The sequence below is a fragment of the Eleutherodactylus coqui genome, chromosome 3 (genome assembly GCF_035609145.1).
Source record: "Eleutherodactylus coqui strain aEleCoq1 chromosome 3, aEleCoq1.hap1, whole genome shotgun sequence".
NCBI lineage: Eukaryota > Metazoa > Chordata > Amphibia > Anura > Eleutherodactylidae > Eleutherodactylus > Eleutherodactylus coqui.
Window position 1 is genome coordinate 53047937 of NC_089839.1, and position 20787 is coordinate 53068723.

Genomic DNA, 20787 nt, shown 5'->3' on the forward strand with positions numbered 1-20787 from the left:
AGCGCTTGCCACTCGGTTATCTCCTGCAGTCCCAGTCAGTCTCCTCCTCACTATGGGGGGTTTTGGGTGCAGTAAGTCCACAGTGAGGAGGAACGCGGACACAGGACCCCTGTTCTTGGGGGACCCCACCGATCAGCAAGTCATCCACTATTTTGTTGATAGGGAATAACTTGTGATTCTTGTACAACCCCTTTAAAGAGCTCTACTCACTCCAGAAATTGTTACACCTCATTCACACTTGCTAGAAACTGATCACTGATCCACAACTGATTTTATCCAACTTGGATCTGACAGTTTAAACTGCAGCAGAACTCAGAGTTCTGCCGCAGATATTCACACGGATCCTCACACATATTGAGTCCCTGCCAATGGGGTAAATCCGTATCTGGCAGCCCGCTGTAGTTTCTGCGTGCAAACCATACCAAGAATTGATACATCAATGCTTTTGCTCTGCGGACTTCAATATCTGTATGCAAAAAAAAGCTGCGCCGTACGAATTATGGCGCAGATTTTCGTAACATTCAATAGATTGCTCAAATGGTGCGGATTTCAGCCTCTCCTTCAGAGAGGAATAAGTAACAGATGACAGTATAAAGGACTCAGTACACCTTATTCTCTTTATACCAACAATCCCATATCCTTTCAACAAGCTGGACCTATGCAAGAATTGTTGGACTGTGCTTCACCGGTGGCTCAGTTAAAATCCATTTTCCTCGCTGTTTCCTGTCTTGCACTAAAAAGCAGAGAATCGATCGCTTACCATGTTACCATTAGTTGGGGTCAAATTAATATTTCCAATTGACCCCTATAGATACAATTTGTCACTTCCATTATCTCCAACCCATAAATGTACAGTTTAGGACACCTCCAGTCTGCTCCCTATTCTCCACACTTTATACATTTGTTATATTCTTTAAATCTTATGTAAGAATTGAGGCATTCTCTGTAACCCGTGCACTGTATAATACTGTATAACCCAATGCTGGATGTAGTCAAAAAGCCTGATCCAGCGCTGTATCTCAGTACTGGTGACCTATGTTGACTAAACAATAGTGTACTTGAATAGGAAGTCATGGATGGGCTATACAATGGTATGGCACACCGGCCCCTAGGGGCTCCGGAACAGTTTTGTGTTGGGACCCATCTAAGAGATGGAGAACAGAAGCCAGTTGCAAGGTTGAAGAGTAGCATGTGAGAAGCAGAAGTCCACTCTAGGCATCTCTCTAAGTCCTGTGGGACCGCTGCTATGACTGAAGTAAGGAAAGCGTACTCGAAGTGGCCTCCTTCCGCTATGATCCAGGAGGTCATCCACCTGCATGAGATTCAAGTACCAATTGAGAGTCCGTGGAATGAGCACAGGTCCAATGAGGCGATCGCGCTAAATTCCAACCTACACGCTCACGCTGACATTTGCATTGTCTTCTGATTGGTCGTGCTCTTACTAGTAATTTGCATTACACCTCCAATGAATCTGCACTTCGCCATTCACTAACACGGTCATGCAATGATAGCGTCAGCCGTGGACTGGACTGTCGAACGTCTCCATGCATGTGTTGTAGCAGGAGGTGACTCCGAGTCCACTTTCCTAACTTCAGTCCTAGCAGTGGTGCCACGGGACTGAAAGTGTCTCTCTGCATCTCACATGCTAATCTTCAAGTTCACAATTGGGTTTTACTCTCTATCCATGTTCCGGGGCCACCAGGTGAGCGTGCACCATACCATCGTGTAGTGCATTCATGCCTTACTATTCAAGTACGCTGTTATTCCAATAAAGGACTGAGACATAGTGCTGGATCAGACTTTTTGACTACACCCTGTATATTAGGTTATTTGTAACATTAGGAATCATTTTAAAAACTTCTTGTATCATGGGAATAGAGACAGTACTGGTCAAAAAATTCTCAGAGGAGAACCCACAAAAGTTACGATTAATGTGGAGACCGTTGCAAAAATATATGAGAAACTTCTGTCATAAATTCCATATGACTGAATGAAATCAAGTATTGTCTATACATGAGCAATCCATATATAATGTGTGATAATGCCGGCATTCCCATTCTAACTAACATCTATTAAGAGCATGGTGAACGGTTTGATTGACATTTCCGTTGTGTGTTTTTCCCGCGCAGTGTTTTGTGAAGTACCAAGATCAATGTGTGCCATGATATATTCTGTTATGTGCTAGGAAAAAAAAAAGTTATTTTGTTTGGAGAACCTCAGGCAAACTGCATGTCATCTGTCATATCTGATTTATTACCACAGAATCACATTACAGGGGAATTTCAAATCCAAAAACAGCTTCCAAGAGCACTTACTTTAAAAGGAAATATGTAGAAGAGGATTATCATCTGCCGCTCAACAGCTGTAGTCATAAAGTACGTTTTGTTTCGTCTGTTATACTTATTCTGTTACATCACAGTGATTGCATCTTTTATGCTTGCTTTACGTTTCCTTCCGCTATTGTTATGATGCTGATAAATTGTGCCATAGTTGTGTATATTACATATTATCATATTGGAGATAGATAGATAGATAGATAGTCAAGATGACCATTACAAAGGTTGCCTAATTGCTCAGGGCTCCCCCTCTATGAGTCAGAACTGAGAGCCGCTCTGATGGCCATCATTTGTCATGCCTTATATGGCTATTCATTGGAATGACCTCCGTGTAATGCTACTATTCCCCTGCAGTGGGTAGAATTTCCTAGCCAGAACTGCATCCCTCCACTTCGACGCTTTACTATTTTGCTCCTTCCTGCCAATAAACTATGAAATTACAGTATTTACATATCAATACTAAAAGACGAATTATTAACCACCAGCAGTTTAGGATGAGCTCTGTTCCCTCTGCAGGAAAAGGACATTACAGTTTAGGACAAACAGAGCGTGTTCTACTGTACCATGGAAGGGGGAACATAAATTTTGGTCATGTTAAACTATCCAATGAATCAGAAAACATATTTGCTCTCTGATTGTCATGTAGGGGTTTTTTCCCAGGAAGGGAGAGAAATGATGAGTATTTGCTCATCTAATCTCTCCTCTACAACATCTAACCCTGCAGACACTGCAATCATTGCTTACTGTGGGATCTAAACTTTTTTACAGAAAAAAAAATGTGAGAACCTGTTTCCCCTTACACTAGGGTTTAAATACGGGAAAAAGGCTCAATGAATCTTTGCTCACTAAACTTGATTTGGTTACCACCATACAATAGGAACTGGATAAATACTTCCAACTCAATAGCCCTGAAAATACCTTCACTGATGCTCGCTGGCTGGCACACAAACCGGCGATTCCAGGCGTCTTTATATCCATGGCTTCCCAAATAAAAAAGGAAAAAACCCGGGCTCATCTAAATTTAGAGAATCAAGTTATTAAATTGGAGCAAGCATTCACGCAGCATCCGTCACTCTATTTACATTAAGCTATACATTATCTTTTGAGCAATAACCGCTGCATCTAAATGTACGGCCATCGTGCAGTTTTCGTGCACAATTTGTTCCTTGTTCAATTCTAGTTTTTTATAACTGAGCGAGGAACTCTTATCAGCGATGCAGGCTGTTATCACAGTCGGCAGCGCTGATAAGATTCTTTCAGCTCGTGTCCCACTGGTAGTTCACAGCGGGATGCTTATGCAGAACAGCTGTATTGTTTGCCGAGTGATAGCCGCGGTGTACCGCTGCGCCTGCATAGCTCTTTAGTAGCTAATTAGCTACTATAGACTATGCAAAGATGATCGCTCAAAACTGTCACTCAAACTGTCGTTTGAGCGACTTTTGAGCGATCGTCTATCAGTGTAAATGGGGTCTCTGGGAGAACAAACAATTAACAACATACATAAAATTCAAACTAGACCAGGAACTCTCACCTCTAACTCGGATAAAATTTATTCCACCCTACATCATTATTATGAAAAGCTTTATACAAAACCTCAGCCGAACTCCGACTCCCTGGTCAACACTTTCCTCTCCCAACTTAACTTGCCACGGCCATCGAACTTCCCCCTTTAAAGCCTCAACTTGGCTATCACAATAGAAGACGTTGATTGGACGATTAAACGTCTTAAGAGAAGTAAAGCCCCTGGTCCAGATGGCTTCACTGGCCTTTACTATAAAAATTTGCACATAGAAAGGATCCCACCGCCACATCAAACTGTAGGCATATATCACTCCTAAATATAGACCTCAAACTTCTTACATCTATTGTGGCCTCTAGACTCAATAAATTTCTCCTTTCCTTGGTGCATCGAGATCAGGTGGGATTTATTCCAGGCAGACATGCACCTGATAATGTTTGCAGAATATTGAATGTTATCCACATGACAAACCTCCAAAAGACCCCATTGACAGTCCTCACTCTTGATATTGAAAAAGCTTTTGATAGCCTGTTATGGTCCTATTTGCAGCTCATTCTCCAATGAATGGGATTTGGAGGCCCCTTTCTAAACCTTATTAGGTGTCATTTACTCTAAGCCCTCAGCATACCTTAAAATCTCTTCTACTAAACCTACTACGTCAATATTTCAAGAGGTACTAGACAGAGATGTCAACTCTCACCAGCGCTGTTCGCACTTGCGATAGAACCTCTAGCTATAGCCATACGTAATAACCCTAATTTATTTGGGTTCTCTGTGGATTCTCATAATCCAAAACTTAGCCTCTTTGCAGATGACCTCCTCTTGACGTTGACTTAACCCCTCACCTCTCTCCCCAACTTACTATCAATTCTGGGAAATTTTCAGAGGGCATCAGGCCTCAAATTCAATCAATCTAAATCCAAAATTCATCACTGTAATGCCCCCTCCACACTCCAAAACTCATAGAAATTAATTTTCAATTCCACACTTGTTCACAATTCCGACCTTATCTTGGTGTCAGATTAACAAACAACATAGACTTCATTTTTAAGTTCAACTGCAAACCACTCTTCCAGAAACTTAAACTTGACTTACAAAACTGGGAGTGGCCATACCTTTCCTGGTTGGATCGGACTCACAGTATCAAAATGGTGCTTTTGCCTAGATTGCTATATCTATTTAGAACCCTCCCAGTCCAAAATCAGGCCCTACAAACCTTACAAAAAGGAATTGTGTCCTTTATTTGGTCTCACAAATGCCCTAGAATCCCCCAAAATATAATGTTTGTTCGCAAGAAATCAGGAGGCCTCTCGGTACCTAACCTTCTTAACTATTATAAAGCAGGCCATTTAGCTCAAATTTCACAAATTTATGCAGGACTTAACTCCCCTTTATGGGTCTCCATAGAAACCACGTAATTACGTCCTCATTACTGGCTGTCCCTGCTCTGGACCAGGTCCACCCCCCCCCCCCCCCCCAACAAATCTACGAAATTCATCCCAACTCTCATTTTTCTCCATTTTACTATGGCATCAGGTTTGATTTAAGATGACTCCCTGGTCTTATCCATCTCCTCTTACCCCACTCCTTTCCAACCCAGCATTTTCTCCGGGTCTGAATGTTTCGAGTTTTTCCTGGTAGCAGACTAATAAATTACCTACCCTTTATGACTTTTTAATGGAAGGTAGACTAATATCATTATCCTCGTTCAAAAATCATTTCGAACTTCCTCCAATAGAGTGGTGGAGAACAACCCAGGTATTCCATTTCTGGTCCTCCCTTTTACCCCCAGAAGCTAAAGTTGAGCTAAATCCACTGGAAGCACTATGCAAATACCTCACAAACTACCCAGGCACACTTTCGTATCTCTACGGCACACTGAATAAAACTCAACAAAATAAATTACCCTATATGACTCGATGGGAATCAGATTTGAACTCCTCCTTAACTATAGAACGATGGCACCACTGCAATGAGAACTAAAGTAAAAATAGCTGGCAAGTTACTTTAACGGAAACTTCCTTAAAGGTTCTATATAGAGCTCATGGAAAACTTTGGAAAAAGGTTACTCATCATATTTCCTCCGTAACGGGAACCTACCTTGGATGGGACCCATTCTTAATGCTAGTGGGCAATAAACCTCAAATTTTTTGATATGCTCCCTTTAAGCCTTTGCAATTCATGACTATGGCAGCTCGTACCTACATTGCTCAACCTTGGTGCAAACCACGACTACCCTTCAACCCAGTTTTTTCCCGAATGAACAGGATACTACTAAATGAAAAATTGATTGCCATACACCAGACACGGTGGCTCAGTTTGAGTCAGTTTGGGAATCGGGGATTACCTTTGTTAATATCCCTAATCTACAATATCCCCTCCATTTGTAATACTCTCAAAATACAAGAGCTGTTGTAGTGCTGAGTATACGATTGACCACCCCTTCTTCTAGCATAACAATTTTACTGGCCAATTGAATCCAAACTTGACGTCATAAGAAATAAATGATTACATAATTACCCCAACATCACCCAACACGCCATCAAATTGCCTATATCATATTGTCTTCCCTTGTTTTACCCACCCCTCCTACAACATGTTAATTCTGAATTTGTATATGTTCTTAATTTGTCTTTGGGATTAATGAATTTCATCAATACCATTTGCTCCTGTCTTATACCAATTCTTTCTCCCCCTGCGTGGGGTCTTCACGGCAGGTCTGTTGCCAATGTTAAAATTACTTTCAATAAATACCTTTGAAACATAAATACTGAAAAAATAAAAAATGCAAAATAAAAAACCCCTACACATAATTGGTATCGCCACATCTATTACAACCCATACTATAAAATATTACATCATTTATGAAGCATGGAAGATATTCTGATGATGTCACTTCCCCTAAACAGGAATACAAAATAATCAAAATATTGTATTTCACCTCAAAATGTAAAAACTATAAGTTGGCCCACAAAAAAAAACAGGACTGATACAACTATGTCGACTGAAAAATAAAAATGCTCCGCTTCTGCAATGTGACGCCACACAAAAGTATTTTTGTAAATAAAAAAAAAGTGTTTTTAATTGTGCAAAAATAGCAAAACAATAAAACCTCTATGAATTTGGTGTTGCCATCATTGTAATGACTCGTACAATAAAGGGAACTGCATATTTGTACCACACTGTGAATGCCATAAAAATAAATCACAAAATACTATGGTGAAATAGCTTTTTTCCATTGTCCCCAGCAAAAACAAATTAATAACAATTTTTCAATATATTGTATGATCCAACAGGGGTGTAACTATAGAGGATGCAGGGGATGCGGTTGCACCCGGGCCCTGGAGCCTTAGGGGGCCCATAAGGCCTCTCTTCTCCATATAGGAAGCCCAGTACTCTGAGTAAAGCATTATAGTTGGGGGCCCTGTTACAAGTTTCGCATCGGGGCCCGGGAGCTTCAAGTTATGCCTCTGGTATCTAAAATTGGTTCCTCTAAAAACTAAACCTCGTCCCCCAAAATACAAAGTGTCATACAGCTACACTGACGAAAACTAAAAAAAAGTTATGGCCGCTGGAACACAAGAGGGGAAACAATTTACTGTCTCTTAAGGCTAAAATTAGTTATGTCACTAAGGAGTTGAAAATGCACTTAAGACGACTGAGTTCTGTGCAGAATGTATGTACATCAGACTTAAATTCAAAATCTATGATAAAAAAGTGACATTTTCAGGATCGGCCATCTTTGTCCAGACCAAAGGGTTGCTTAAAATACTTGTGTTGTCAGTGTTTTTGCTCAGTGCATTTAGCAGCATATACCCCCACAACTGGATGCAGGAAAAAAGCTGTAAGAATGACACCGGATGACATCACAGGCAGGAAGACCAAAGTCGCTGCTTATTACAGCTTTTCCATCTTTGGAAATCGGTGCTCGGTCACTAATCTCGTCCTATTCTTTGATGTCAGCTGTACCAGTTTTTGCTAAGTCTGAAACTGGTTGTAACTTGTAATGTAAATGGGCATTGATTAATGTGAATGGGGCCTAAAGGTCCTTTTTATATGGCTCAGTCTGAAACATCGGTGCGCCTTATATTCGTCATACTGGCCTTCACGCAGGTTAATTCAAACAGCATGGAGGATGATTGATCGATCATATGATTGCTTGTCCCCCGTACTCTTTCACTGCTGCCGGCAGCACATTCCCTGTTTAACCAAGTGTTTGCTCGTTTGTCAGGTGGTTGGCTTCACTTTCAAACGACCCGATGATTGAGGAAACCAACCTTCCTATGAATGTTCTTCACTATACCTGCTCTGTGATTGGCCAGAGCTGTGTTCATGTGATCAGCAGAGGCCAATCAGAGAGCAGTGCACACAGTGCATTAGGTAGATAAACATTTGCTATGTCCAACTTGGATGGTTGAGAACAGGGACCAGAACCGGTGGATCAAATGAATGGCAGAGAAGAGCAAGTGCAGGTAATATACACTTACCCACTCTGGTCCTGGGGCAAAATTTTGTCCTGATACCATAAGGTCACTTTAAAGACATTGGTGAGGGTCCTCCTAACGCTTTTTGTTAATGTCACATGTTCACTTGTCTGACTGATCTGGCATAGAATACAAAAACCAGAATGCACTTTACGTAAAAAGGCACAATATGAGGTCTGATAATATGCTTTTCTTGCCATGCCATGGATAGCAACAGAAAGAGGGAGTAAGAAAATATAACTTTTGGACACTTTCTACAAGGCAAAGGGCAGTTTCAGAGAGTTGTCGTACGGCCACAAAGTCTGGTTCCCTGTAGTTCTTTTAATTCAGAGATGACCATTATACCCTACAATAATACAGTTCACATCGGGGTAAATCCACATTGTGTCGTGAGAAATGATTTTAATGGTTCTGAGTTGTGGTTTCTACTGAAGTTGTATCACAAGAACATTAGGGATACTTCTAAGCAATGTACCCTGGGAATTTTATGCAAATGAGTCCCTTAAACCCAGAAGGTGTTCTTGTAGAATCTCTGATCCATCCACTGGTGGATACTTAGTGCCAGTCAATGCCCAAGTCATACTCTTCTATACCTTAGGAGGGTGATTGACTCCCCGATTGACATCTGTGGCTGGCATACATTCAAATAATTGCATTATTTTTCTTGTCGCATCTGCCAGACAGTAATATATAGATGACATTTTATTCACGAGGGGGCAAAGCACTGCCATACATGCCTGCCAACATTTGGTTTCTTAACTGCGCTCCTTTGGGACGACAATGAGATCTTTTGTAAATTAAAAAGAGTTGCATTGAATCAAAAACAGTAATTGGACCCTGTAGTGTCTATTAGCTTGCAGGTCTCTATGGAATAGCGTTGTAGTTAAACCCTCAGTATCTTCTATTTTCTTCACTTCTCATTGTTACTGGAATGAAAAAAGGAATCAACTACATAATATAAACCAAGGAAGAAATATATGAACTATTGTAGATATTTTTTTTCAAATTAAATGAAAAATGACTGACAAAATAGACCAACATTAATCCATAGAATCATAGAATGGCAGAGTTGGAAGGAACCTCCAGGGTCATCGGGTCCAACCACCTGCTCAGTGCAGGATTTACTAAATCATCCCAGACAGATATTTGTCCAGCCTTTGTTTGAACACTTCCATTGAAGGAGAACTCAGCACCTCCCATGGTTACCTGTTCCACTCATTGATCACCCTCACTGTCTAATATCTAATCTGTATCTCCTCCCTTTCAGTTTCAACCCATTGCTTCTAGTCTTTCCTTGTGCAAATGAGAATAGGGCTGATCCCTCTGCACTGTGACAGCCCTTCAGATATTTGTAGACAGCTATTAAGTCTCCTCTCAGCCTTCTTTTTTGCAAGCTAAACATTCCCAGATCCTTTAACCGTTCCTCATAGGACATGATTTGCAGGCCGCTCATCATCTTGGTAACTTTTCTCTGAACTTGCTGCAGTTTGTCTGTGTCTTTTTTAAAGTGGGGTGCCCAGAACTGGACACAGTATTCCAGATGAGGTCTGACTAAGGAAGAGTAGAGGGGGACAATTACCTCACGTGATCTAGACTCTATGCTTCTTTTAATGCATCCCAGAATTGTGTTGGCCTTTTGGCAGCTGCATCACATTGTTGACTCATGTTCAGTTTATGATGTATTAGTATACCCAAGTCTTTTTCACATGTGCTGATGCTTAGCTCAATTCCTCCCATTCTGTATGTGCTTTTTTCATTTTTCTTGCCCAGATGTAGGACTTTGTATTTCTCCTTGTTAAATACCATTCTGTTAGTCGCCGCCCACTGTGCAAGCTTTTCTAGATCTTTTTGAATACTCTCTCTCTCTTCCCTAGTGTTAGCTATCCCTCCTAGCTTTGTGTTATCAGCAAATTTGATCAGTTTCCCATCATTTCAGTCCTCCAGAACATTTATAAAAATGTTGAACAACACTGGGCCTAGGACTGAATGGCCACTTCATTAGAGATCCCATCTAGTAGAGCATTGGACTTCCCTTGGCCTTCAGAGCTACAGTAGTTCATCATGGCATAGATTCCACTAGGTGTTGACATTGGCCTCTGCGGACAGGAAGCTTCTTGTAGTTGATGCTGACATGTTCTGGACAGCTGACAGGAAGGGTTCATCAATTCATGCTGCTTGTGCCAAATTCTGAACCTCTCATTAGCATGGTGCAACAAAAATCTTGATTCATCTGACCAGGCGATGTTTCTCCACTTCTCAGTGATCCACATTTTTCCACTCTTTTGCCCACTCAACGGGATCACTCGCACGAGTGTATGTGGCCGGCATATTACGCGCGTATTTTTCACGTGTGTAATCCACCGTACACAGCAAATACACATGTTAAATCCCTATACCCTAAGTGCTCACTCACATATGGCCGTGTGAGTGAGCGCTTAGACAGCAATCACACTGCTGTTATAACCCATCTCTGCTAAGGACATGTTAGCTGGAGAAGCAGTGTTATATTTAGCTGCAATTTGCTTGACTGTGCAACGCCTTTTCATCAGAATGATTTTTGACATCCCCCTATGACCCCTTTCGTCAACGAGTTGTTTACATCCACAGGATCCCCTTTCACTGGATATTTTTCCTTGATCACAATATGCCCTGTATACTCTCCAGACCGCTGCACCGGAAAACCCCACAAGGCTGGCAGTGAAATCCTAGCCCTGGCTGATCTAGATGACTAGGTGTTGCATTGCATCTGCCGCAATCAGGAAGTTGAGCCAGGGTAGCGCCATGATGTCAGCCCTGGCCAACGTGATCACACATTCATCAGATGCCCCCTGTCATTGGGCTTTTGGCACAAACGAGTGCCTCTTTATTTTCACTGTTGAAGTACCCTTAGGAGTCATCTGTTGGGAATCCCTTGGTTTTCCTGTCACTGCAGGAGTTCCCTTAGGTATTATCTGTCAGGAATCCCCAGTGTTTAATGTTCCCTTCCCTGCTACCATCTCTCCTGTGGTGTATGGACTGATTGGCTGACAGGGAGGTGTTTCTCATAGCTGGCCAATCAGCCATAATGGAAGTGTATTTATTCCGGGCCCGCCTCTACATGGGTGCTGGTTATTTTCCTGTCTGATGGATCTGGTGATACTATTACTGGGAGGCTTATCCATCTGTGCCTAGCTCTTCTACCTTCACTATCCTCCACCTAGAAACACAGGCTAGGTCCCTAGGTTGGAGACATATGGCCGTCCCTGTCAGTACGATCACCAAGCTTATAGGCAAGGCAAGGTTCATTAGGGTGAGCGTTCCCACTTTTATATTGCTGTTTTCCATGTCTCGATCTCTTAATTCATGTCCATTTGGTCCACTGAGGACATTTATCGTGTCAAGGTTTGATGTGTTGGTGATGTCTATGAGGGTCGCCATACTTGCGTCCAGCACGAAAGTAATACCAGGCCTCATTGCTCGTGGCTCAGATACCTGGATTTTCCTGTTCTAATGTAGATTGACACTTAAAATGATCCACGGAAAACTGACAGTTGTTTGGTTTTTAGTTCTGCTAAAAACAAAGCAACTCCAGCAAATTAGCGATCCTTTCTTAGAACTCTGTCATGCTGTTCCTCTATTATTCCTCCTGGAAAATGTTGGAATAAATTGACAACCGATTGATTATTTTTCAGCCACGCTACATAGTAATACACTCCGTTGACAAAGCAGAATAAGGCTAGGTTCACATTTGTGTTAGGGTGTATTTACACAGGTGAATTTCACACCCGATTTAGGCGGTTTGCAAAATTCACATATATCTTATATGAAATTGTTCTCCGAGGGTTAATTTACATGAGAGTTTTTTCCTTACCATTGATAGTGTGAAAACAAAAAACTGCAGCATGTCCTATTTTTGAGTGATTATGTCCCACAAATTGTATCGCACTCACATGTAAACGCAATTTTTTCTTTCTTTTAAAATCTGTTTTTATCGAAAGATTATAACTAGAGATGAGCGAGCACGCTCGGTAAGGGCAGTCACTCGAGCGAACCTCGCTCATCTCGAGTAACTGCCTTCTCCTTCGAGCGTGCTCGGGGGGCAGCAGTGGGCGGCGGAGGGGAGCAGGGGGGGGGAGATCTCTCTTTCTCCCCCACGCTACCCCCTGTCGCCTGTCGCCCCCCCGAGCATGCTCGAAGGAGAAGGCAGTTACTCGAGATGAGTGAGGCTCGCTCGAGTGACTGCCCTTACCGAGCGCGCTCGCTCATCTCTAATTATAACAGAAATCGAAAGCGAACATATAGCTGTTTTGTGGAAATAAGGCGTAAATTTACAGCACCTAGGAATACACAGGCTGAAGGACTAAAGTCATTACTCAGAGGTCCTGTAGATCACATATGAGGCGAAGAGGCCTCTAAGTAAATGTGAATTTCATGCAAGTGCGATTTTCTAATTTTTTTATTACAACATGCAGCGAAGCGACGTGGCTTCTTGCAAAACGCACTGCAATCACGCATAAATTGGAAGATTTAGCAGTGCAATATTGGGCTGAGTTTCTGCATGTGTCTCAGTACATAGTCTGCCACATTACTGACAGTGTCACATTGTGTAGAGACACACCCCATTGACAAGGGAATGATAATAGCTGGTTGACAGTTTATTCATATATTTCCAGGAAGAATAACAAAGGAACTACAGATTTTCAAGAAATACAATCCACCTCCCTTTGCTCGGCAGGCCCCGGACACTCTCAATGTGTCAAGTGAAAGATCCCTACAACTCACTCTCAATGCGTGACTTTGAACTGTCAATCAAGTCAACCTTTGAGAGTCAGTGATGGGGACTGCCCACTTGACACACTGAGAGTGACAGGAGGCGGACCTGAGACAAGTCCATTTGGTTAAATGGAAAAATAAAAAAAACAAAACATGAGGGTAGAGTCAGTGGGCTGTTAGCCGTAGAGTCATGCAGCGAGCCCTGCTGACTGCATCCAGTGGCAGGTCCTCTTTAAAAGGGTATTCCGGACATTTACTACTGATGACCTATCCTCTGATGACCAATAGTTGATCGGCAGGGGTCTACTAATCAGCATTCCCACCGATCAGCTGGTCCTCTGTCTGTTGTGAGTGCAGCAGGCTAAACATTGTCATTGGTGGTTAGGGCCAGATGTGTAATAGGAGGCATTGATTTCAATGGGAGTGAAGCTAGATATTACACTTCCTCCCCTGACTAACCATGTGGATGTCCAGCCCCACTGCATTGACAGCAGGCTGGATGATCAGCTGATCGATAGGGATCCTGAGCAGTGGACTCTGCAGATCAACCACTAATAGGCTATTTTGGGAATAGGTCAGCAGTAGTATCGTGTTTTCCCGAAAATAAGCCCTAGCCTTATTTTTTAGGATTTTCAGGAAGGCTTGAAATATAAGCCCTAACCTGAAAATAAGCCTTAGTTATATTACAATAAAAAAATAGGAATACATTACCTAGCAGGCTCGGTCCCGGTCATTCCTACTGCTCTCCAGAGCACCGGCGTGGTTCTCACAGTTCTTGGCTGCCCACACAGGATCACTTCCTGGTTATGGGATTCATAAATCCCACCTCGACAAATCGATGACTGTGATTGGTTCTTCGAGTGCCGCATTGATTGGCTCAAAGAACTAATTATAGCCATCAGGTCGTGGAGGCGGGATTTATTAATTGGCTGAGCCACTAGGTAAGTAAAATAAGACTTCCTGAAAATAAGACCTAGGGCCTATTTTGGGGCAAAATTAATATAAGACAATGTCTTATTTTCGGGGAAGCGTGGTAATAGTCCTAGAATATCCCTTTAAAGTGGCCATCAGGAAGTCCATAACATATATATATATATATATTTATACCTATATATATACATATATGTATGTAGTTCCTGTTCTGTCCCTCCTGACTATACTGATAATCTGCATACTTCTATTTCGGGTTGAAAAAATAATAAATGGAGTGAAGACTCAGATTTCCCCGGCCATGTCTTCTATTAACTCAGCGCTGGTGTGGCCGGAAATGTTTGATTTCTCTGCCGCAGTCCTGCAAGTACTTACGTGGTAAAGAATTTTCCATCTCGTTCTATGGCACCTTATGTGTCATCTTTGGCGCGGTGCCAACTTTCATAAAGTCGTCTGAGTCCAAGTTATTCTTGATATTTTCCAGAAGTCTTTGTGCTTTTTTTTTTTAGTTTTGGAAATACAATGACTTTTTATAGTCTTTTTGTTCGGCTTCGACTTCAGTTTTTAATCTTTTGTCTAAATTCAAGTACATGCATTCAGCAAAGTTAGAAGCGATGGATGACATGTGTGCTGCCATTTATAATACATAATGCTACATACTTGTCAATCATTCTATATGCCTCAAAATGTTCAAGGCCGCAAGATGCAGGAATAGGAGACGAGGTGATGTCAGTCGTGCCTTTTGTGTATGGGTAGCGAACATGAAGCTGTTTCCCTTTTAGATATTCCATCACTGATTTCTTTCAGATTTCTTGTGAGAGTTTATTGTGAAAGCTTTTCTTGCTTACCCTGAGTCACATGCACATTACTAGAAATGGCAGATATTAGCCTTACGGGGCTCTCCGGACATGTCTGTTCTAGTAAATACTTCTAAATCCCATGAAATAAAACGTATGTCGCATCATTTCTAAGAAATCTGTTCTGTTCCTCTGTTATTCTTCCTGGAAATGCATGAATTATAATTTCCTTTGTCATAAAGGAGTATTCTTAAGGATACCAAACTATACTGCTGCAATCTCTTTCAGCGGTGCTGCAAATCGGGATCAGCGGTGATCCCGGAGGCAAATGTATGCCGATCATCTAATTATGACCTATGCTGAAGATAGGTCATCAATAGGAAAAATCCCCGAAGTCTCGGATAGCCCCTTTCATCCCTTAAAGCCACAGGATGTAAGTTTACGTCCTGGCCGCCTGGTACTTAAGGCAACAGGATGTAAATTTATGTCCTGTGCATGGCATGGGCTCAATACCATTTACCTTGCTCATAGTCTCTGTCTCAATACAGACTGACACTATTGGCACCGATTCGATACAGAGTGAAGGGATACAACCATTGATTGACAAGAAATACTGTAACACCCAGCTGTCAATTTATCCATACATTTCCAGGAGGAATAATAGAGGAATGGCCCCATGCATAGTTCTACGGAGAATGTGAGTATATACGAAAACAGACGTGTCAGGATGGTTGACGGGTCCTTTTTTAAGGGGTATTACAACTATTAATGGATTTGTCTCACCAAGACAATTCTTTTTAACAGGATATCTGCTGCAGTGAAATGTGGTATTACAGGCTGGCGAGCCACAGAAATTGGGAAGCATGTAATGTCCGATTAGGTCAGGTTCACCAGAACAAGCACCACTTTTACCTAGTGGCTTTCCATTCTGGCGCATACACTATCCTACCAAAAGTAATCGGACACCTGAGCAAGAATCAAAAGTAGTATTTATTTCCATATGTTAATACTTAGTGGGGCTCCTTTGGCCCTAATGACATCGGATACTCTGCGTGGCATACTTTCTACTAACTTCAGCTGGTATTTCCCTCCATTCATCCTGCAAACATTTGGCAAGTTCTTTCAAAGAAGATGCATCGGCCCGTCTACAATGGTGCAAGAACGGTTGCCAATAGACCGTTGAGCAATGGAAGTACATTTTTAGGCTGAATTCAGATGGCTACATGCAAGTTGCCCCTGAGAATCTTGGGCGCAACTCGCATTGGACATGTAAGAGAGGGGTCCGATTCCTTGGGGTTAAGCCGCTGGATCTCACACCAAGAATTTACCTCAGCTGGAGAAGCGGAACTGAGGGTTTTTTTTCTGGCAGAGGCCCAGTCGTGGTCAGGGGCAAGTGAGCGCACTCGCCTGTTACACACCTTGGCTAATGGGTGTAACTATAGAGGGTGCAGGGGATGCGGTTGCACCTGGGCCCAGGAGCCTTAGGGGGCCCATAAGGTCTCTCTTCTCCATATAGGGAGCCCAGTACTATGAATAAAGCATTATAGTTGGGGCCCTGTTACAGGTTTTGTCATGGGGCCCAAAAGCTTCAAGTTACACCTCTGCCTTGGCTAATGCCGTAGCGCAGAAACGCTTGCCGGTTCCACATGTTACTTGAACAAACTGGTTTTATTAAAACATTGCAGAACAATTTACTAATAGTGTGGATAGTCCCTGGGTGGAGGGAGTCTCTGGGACCAGGAGGCGGGAGACCATGGTGGAAAACAAGGAAAAAAATTGTTCCAGTATGGAGTTCGGTGTTTGAAGTCCGGTATCTCTACGGTCTGCTCTGACGGCATCCGCAGCATGAGAGGCCACACAACTTCCAGCCTCTCCGATGCACGTTAGCAAAATGCACCAAAAATGCCCCAAAACCCCACAGGAGCTTCCTGAGATACTGCTTTCAAACCATAATCCTCCACAGAACTGCGCCACCAAACATGGCGTCTTACCATTTCCGCCTCTTGTTCCAGAATCCCTTTCCTGTTGTAAAGTCATAGGTGAGAACGGACCAAACATGAAATATTAGCAAACATTCAGTAGTACAAGTATCATAGCAAACATGGGTGAACCCAGGGGCGTAACTATAGGGGATGTGGTTGCACCCGGGCCCAGGAGCCTTAGGGGGCCCATAAGGCCTCTCTTCTCCATATAGGGAGCCCAGTACTATGAATGAAGCATTATAGTTGGGGCCCTGTTACAGGTTTTGCATTGGGGCCCTGGAGCTTCAAGTTACACCTCTGGGTGAACCCCATTATAGACAGGGGTGCACCCATTATATGTCCTATTCGGAGAAAAATAGGACATGCAGCGCTTTTCTTAACATGGACCATCGTCCCATGTGTGTATAGCCCCCTGGCTATAATGGGTCAGTACGGGGACAGCACATGGGATAAAAATACGGCTGGGTGAATAAGCCTTACGGCTCAGTTGCTATATATGAATTGTATCTGGCCAAGGGTTGTATGCCCGAACCGGCCCTACTGATGTAGTTTTGGTGCACTTTGTGGCCTGACGTACATGACAGACATAGCCGGATAGGAAAATGCGACATTTTTCCTACCTGCACAAGGAGGCATCCAACATCACAACTGATGCGCCAAATAGCATAAGCAATTCCACTGAAGACGAAGGGATCAGTTATGGTGTCAATTGTACTCTGACGTTTCACTGTAAGTGCGGACGGGAAAAAAAAGGCAGATAGTCAGTTATTTGGGAACCCGGCCTAATCAATTGTACAAATGCCCTCACAGATACTGGATGTGACCGGAGCCCAGGTTCGAACAAGCGGTGAAGTGTTGCACACGCAGCCGCTTTTACCAATCCCCTATATGATTCATGACATTGATAGAACAGTATAATGTACAGTAACATCTTTCCGGCGCGTGAAGTAAATGGAGATGACACTTAATTCCCCAGTTTATGCCATTTGTTCCAAAAAAAAAAAAGCTCCTACCTGACAGCTACGTGGGTCTTGTTGAATATGACTATTATTATAATTGTTTAACCATTTAAAGTTTGATACCATTTGCTCAATTTAGAGAGGTTTTTCTATCTTAAACACTTAAGGCATATGCAAAAAATGTCAGATAAGACTGGGTCTTTGTTGGAAATTAGGGGCCCCAGCTCTTGTACCCTACCTATCTATAGATTGGAAGTCTGTTGAATGCTGTTCTGTACCCAGGCGCATGAGTATGTGCATGGTTCTCTCTATTAGATGGACAGAAACAAACGAAAATCCCGTCTTTCCACGCAGCCTGTGCCAGGATGTGGTTGCCACTATTCATTGGCTGCCTGAAGAAACAGGGTAATAGGAAACCTCTTCTTTCCAGATGCATAGAGGTGGTTTGAAAACTGGGGATCCGCAGGTGTTGCCCCTGGATCTTGCACCAAGTCAAATACATTCTGAGACACAGCGGATCCACATCCACTGACCGTGACAAGGATATTGTGGCCTTGTGTGGCACAGAGTGTTAAGGCAGCAGTATGCAGACCTAAGCTCTTGCTCACGACCTGAAGGTTGCAGATTCAACCCCTGCATGGTTCAGGTAGCTGGCTCAAGGTTGACACAGCTTTCCATCCTTCTGAGGTTTGTAAAATGAGTACACAGCCTGCTGGGGAGGCAATAAAGGGAAAAAAACTGAAAAATAAGTTGGCCCTATACAAATAACAAGTTCCTTTCCCCATTGTGATGGTTAGTCTGTAAAGGAATTGAGATGACAGATTCCTGTAGCACATATAACAATAATATCTGAAGTTGGTCCAGCAATTCATTGATTGTGAAGACTATTGGTAACTAGGGTTATTGTTTTCGTCTTCTTCTGGATCAGCACTACTATTGGTCCTTTCTTTTTTCAGCCTTTTCCAACTACTGTATGTCTAGTAACCCTGTCCTTGTATTCAGTAATTTGAATAAGCATTTTTTTATGGCGTTTTACGTGTTTTTGTAAGAAAAGTTGCTAAGTGTTTTTTATTTTGTCTGGCCATTTTGTTTTCTTCTCCTTAAATCTCATATTTTGTTTTTTTCTCTATTTCCGTGATTTAGAATGTTTCCATCTTTGAAGAAAGGGCCCATGTACTTTACATGTCCTTGGAGAAATTAAAGTTCATTGATGACCCTGAAGTGTTCCTCAGAAGATCGGTCCTCATCAACAACTTGATGAAGAGAATTCATGGTGAGATTCTACTGCAGAACAACTGGTGTTTCTCCGCATGTGCCCTGAGCGGGGCATCAGCACAGGAATGGTTTGTGCCCCAGGATTGTCCTTATCGGAAACGCCTTCGTATTGCCAAGGATGACAGTAGCCTTCAAACTTGTTGTTTCTACCAGGAATGTGGCAGCCATTATCTTAACATCCCATTCGCCGTTAATGCCAACGGAGGGCACATTGCAGCTTCCTGTTCATCTAGTAGCCCTTTGCCTTTGCCAGGATGCTCTCACCATACGGATTACAGCATGGCAGATGCTCCTATATACAGGAACAGCATCCAGGGGCCTTCCTGTGGGGGTTTTGTTACCAATTCAAAGTCTCAACATAAGCCAAATTTGCACGAGGAGTCGGCAGAAGAAAAGAAAAACACGCTTAGCCTTAGCTGCGAGGCTTCCAACGGGGGGAGTACCCTTGAACGCAAAGGCCGACTTTATGATTTTTTGGCAACTGGTTGCAATGACAAGAGTAGCCTAAGCGAACCGTGGAAAAAATCTCTCAGGAAAAAAGAGGTTTTTCCAGGTAATAAACTTTGCTGCAGCAAAGGAAATAAGATGTGAGCGCTGCATTAACTTTATGGTTATTTTCGTTATTTTTCGTTGTTGCATAAAAGTGGGGTTCTGTTCTGCCGTGGAAATGGGGTTTTTGTAGCTTTTTATGGTGATAATGAAACATTCCCTATGCAAAAAGGGATTTCTGGTATGAAAACAAATGTCAGTGTTTTAATTTGTGTAATATAGTTTATGAAATGTATTAGATCACATTTACAGTTATCATTTTTTTGGTACTGTCCGTGATTTGGGCTTATGCTATGAAGATGGATTCATAGTACTATACTGTGCCTCATGTATGTCAGACAAGTCTTCATACTTGCCTAGAATTCAGAACTGGATGCCGTCATACACACATACTAGATATGTGTAGGAGGAGTACCCAGTTTGACTGTTGGTCTTCTTATTGGAGACCTCCTTTTGCCATTGGAGGTAAGGCCAAGGGCATGAAACAAGCCTTATCTAGGTGCATCTAAGATCAGACCCTTCTTGAACATTTTTTTAAGAGCATTGCAAATGTATTTTTCTCCTCATCTGCATTTCTGCTGTAGTGACCTTCATTTCACTCGTAATATTTGTATTAAAATAAATATTGAGCTTACGATGTAGTCATTTATTTCATGTCAACAAGTGATGTGTGCGAGTTGACCCATATACTAGGACGGAGCTGTGCGAAGACCACACTGTCCAAAAAACAGGAATAACATGGATTTTCTCCAGAGTGTAACCTGGTATTGGGGTTGGAAACTGAAGAGGAGCACATTAGGGCTTGTCCATGGCTCGGGAGGGGTACTGTTTTTCCTTGTGGTGAGCACTATGTTGGAGTGGAGACTTATATGTAGTGCAGTGCTCCTCTGGGAAATAAGGTATACAAACATGAGATGGTACAAGACCTTTGCAGCGCTAGCTATTGGTAGGTAACTTTACTATAAGTCGATGTCCGATTTTCTACGAGGCCTTGCAATAGGACTAAGGATATAGCCTGAATTTTTCCCAATAAAGAAAGGACACCCTTCCGCAGAGTAGGATTCTCATTGGCTGGGTGAGAGACATTTGATGTGGGTCGAGAGGGGTAATGTTTCTCCTTGTGTAGAGCACCAAGTTGGTGGAAGGAGACTTCTAGGCCATGCAATGTTCCTCTGGGAAATACCATATGGTATAAAGCTTGTGG

General features: G+C 42.5%; 1 protein-coding gene across 2 annotated transcripts in view; it reads left to right on the forward strand.

The window, feature by feature from the left end:
* The window catches only part of SERTAD4 (SERTA domain containing 4), a 42935-nt gene extending 22718 nt beyond the window's left edge, over nucleotides 1-20217 (forward strand). For both annotated transcript variants that reach the window (XM_066595596.1, XM_066595595.1), the window contains 2 exons: nucleotides 2263-2375; nucleotides 18903-20217. In XM_066595596.1, coding sequence (XP_066451693.1) covers nucleotides 2263-2375; nucleotides 18903-19625 — 836 coding nt within the window. In that variant the 3' untranslated portion in view covers nucleotides 19626-20217. The remainder of the gene's footprint in view (nucleotides 1-2262; nucleotides 2376-18902) is intronic.
* Nucleotides 20218-20787: the final 570 nt, after the last annotated feature.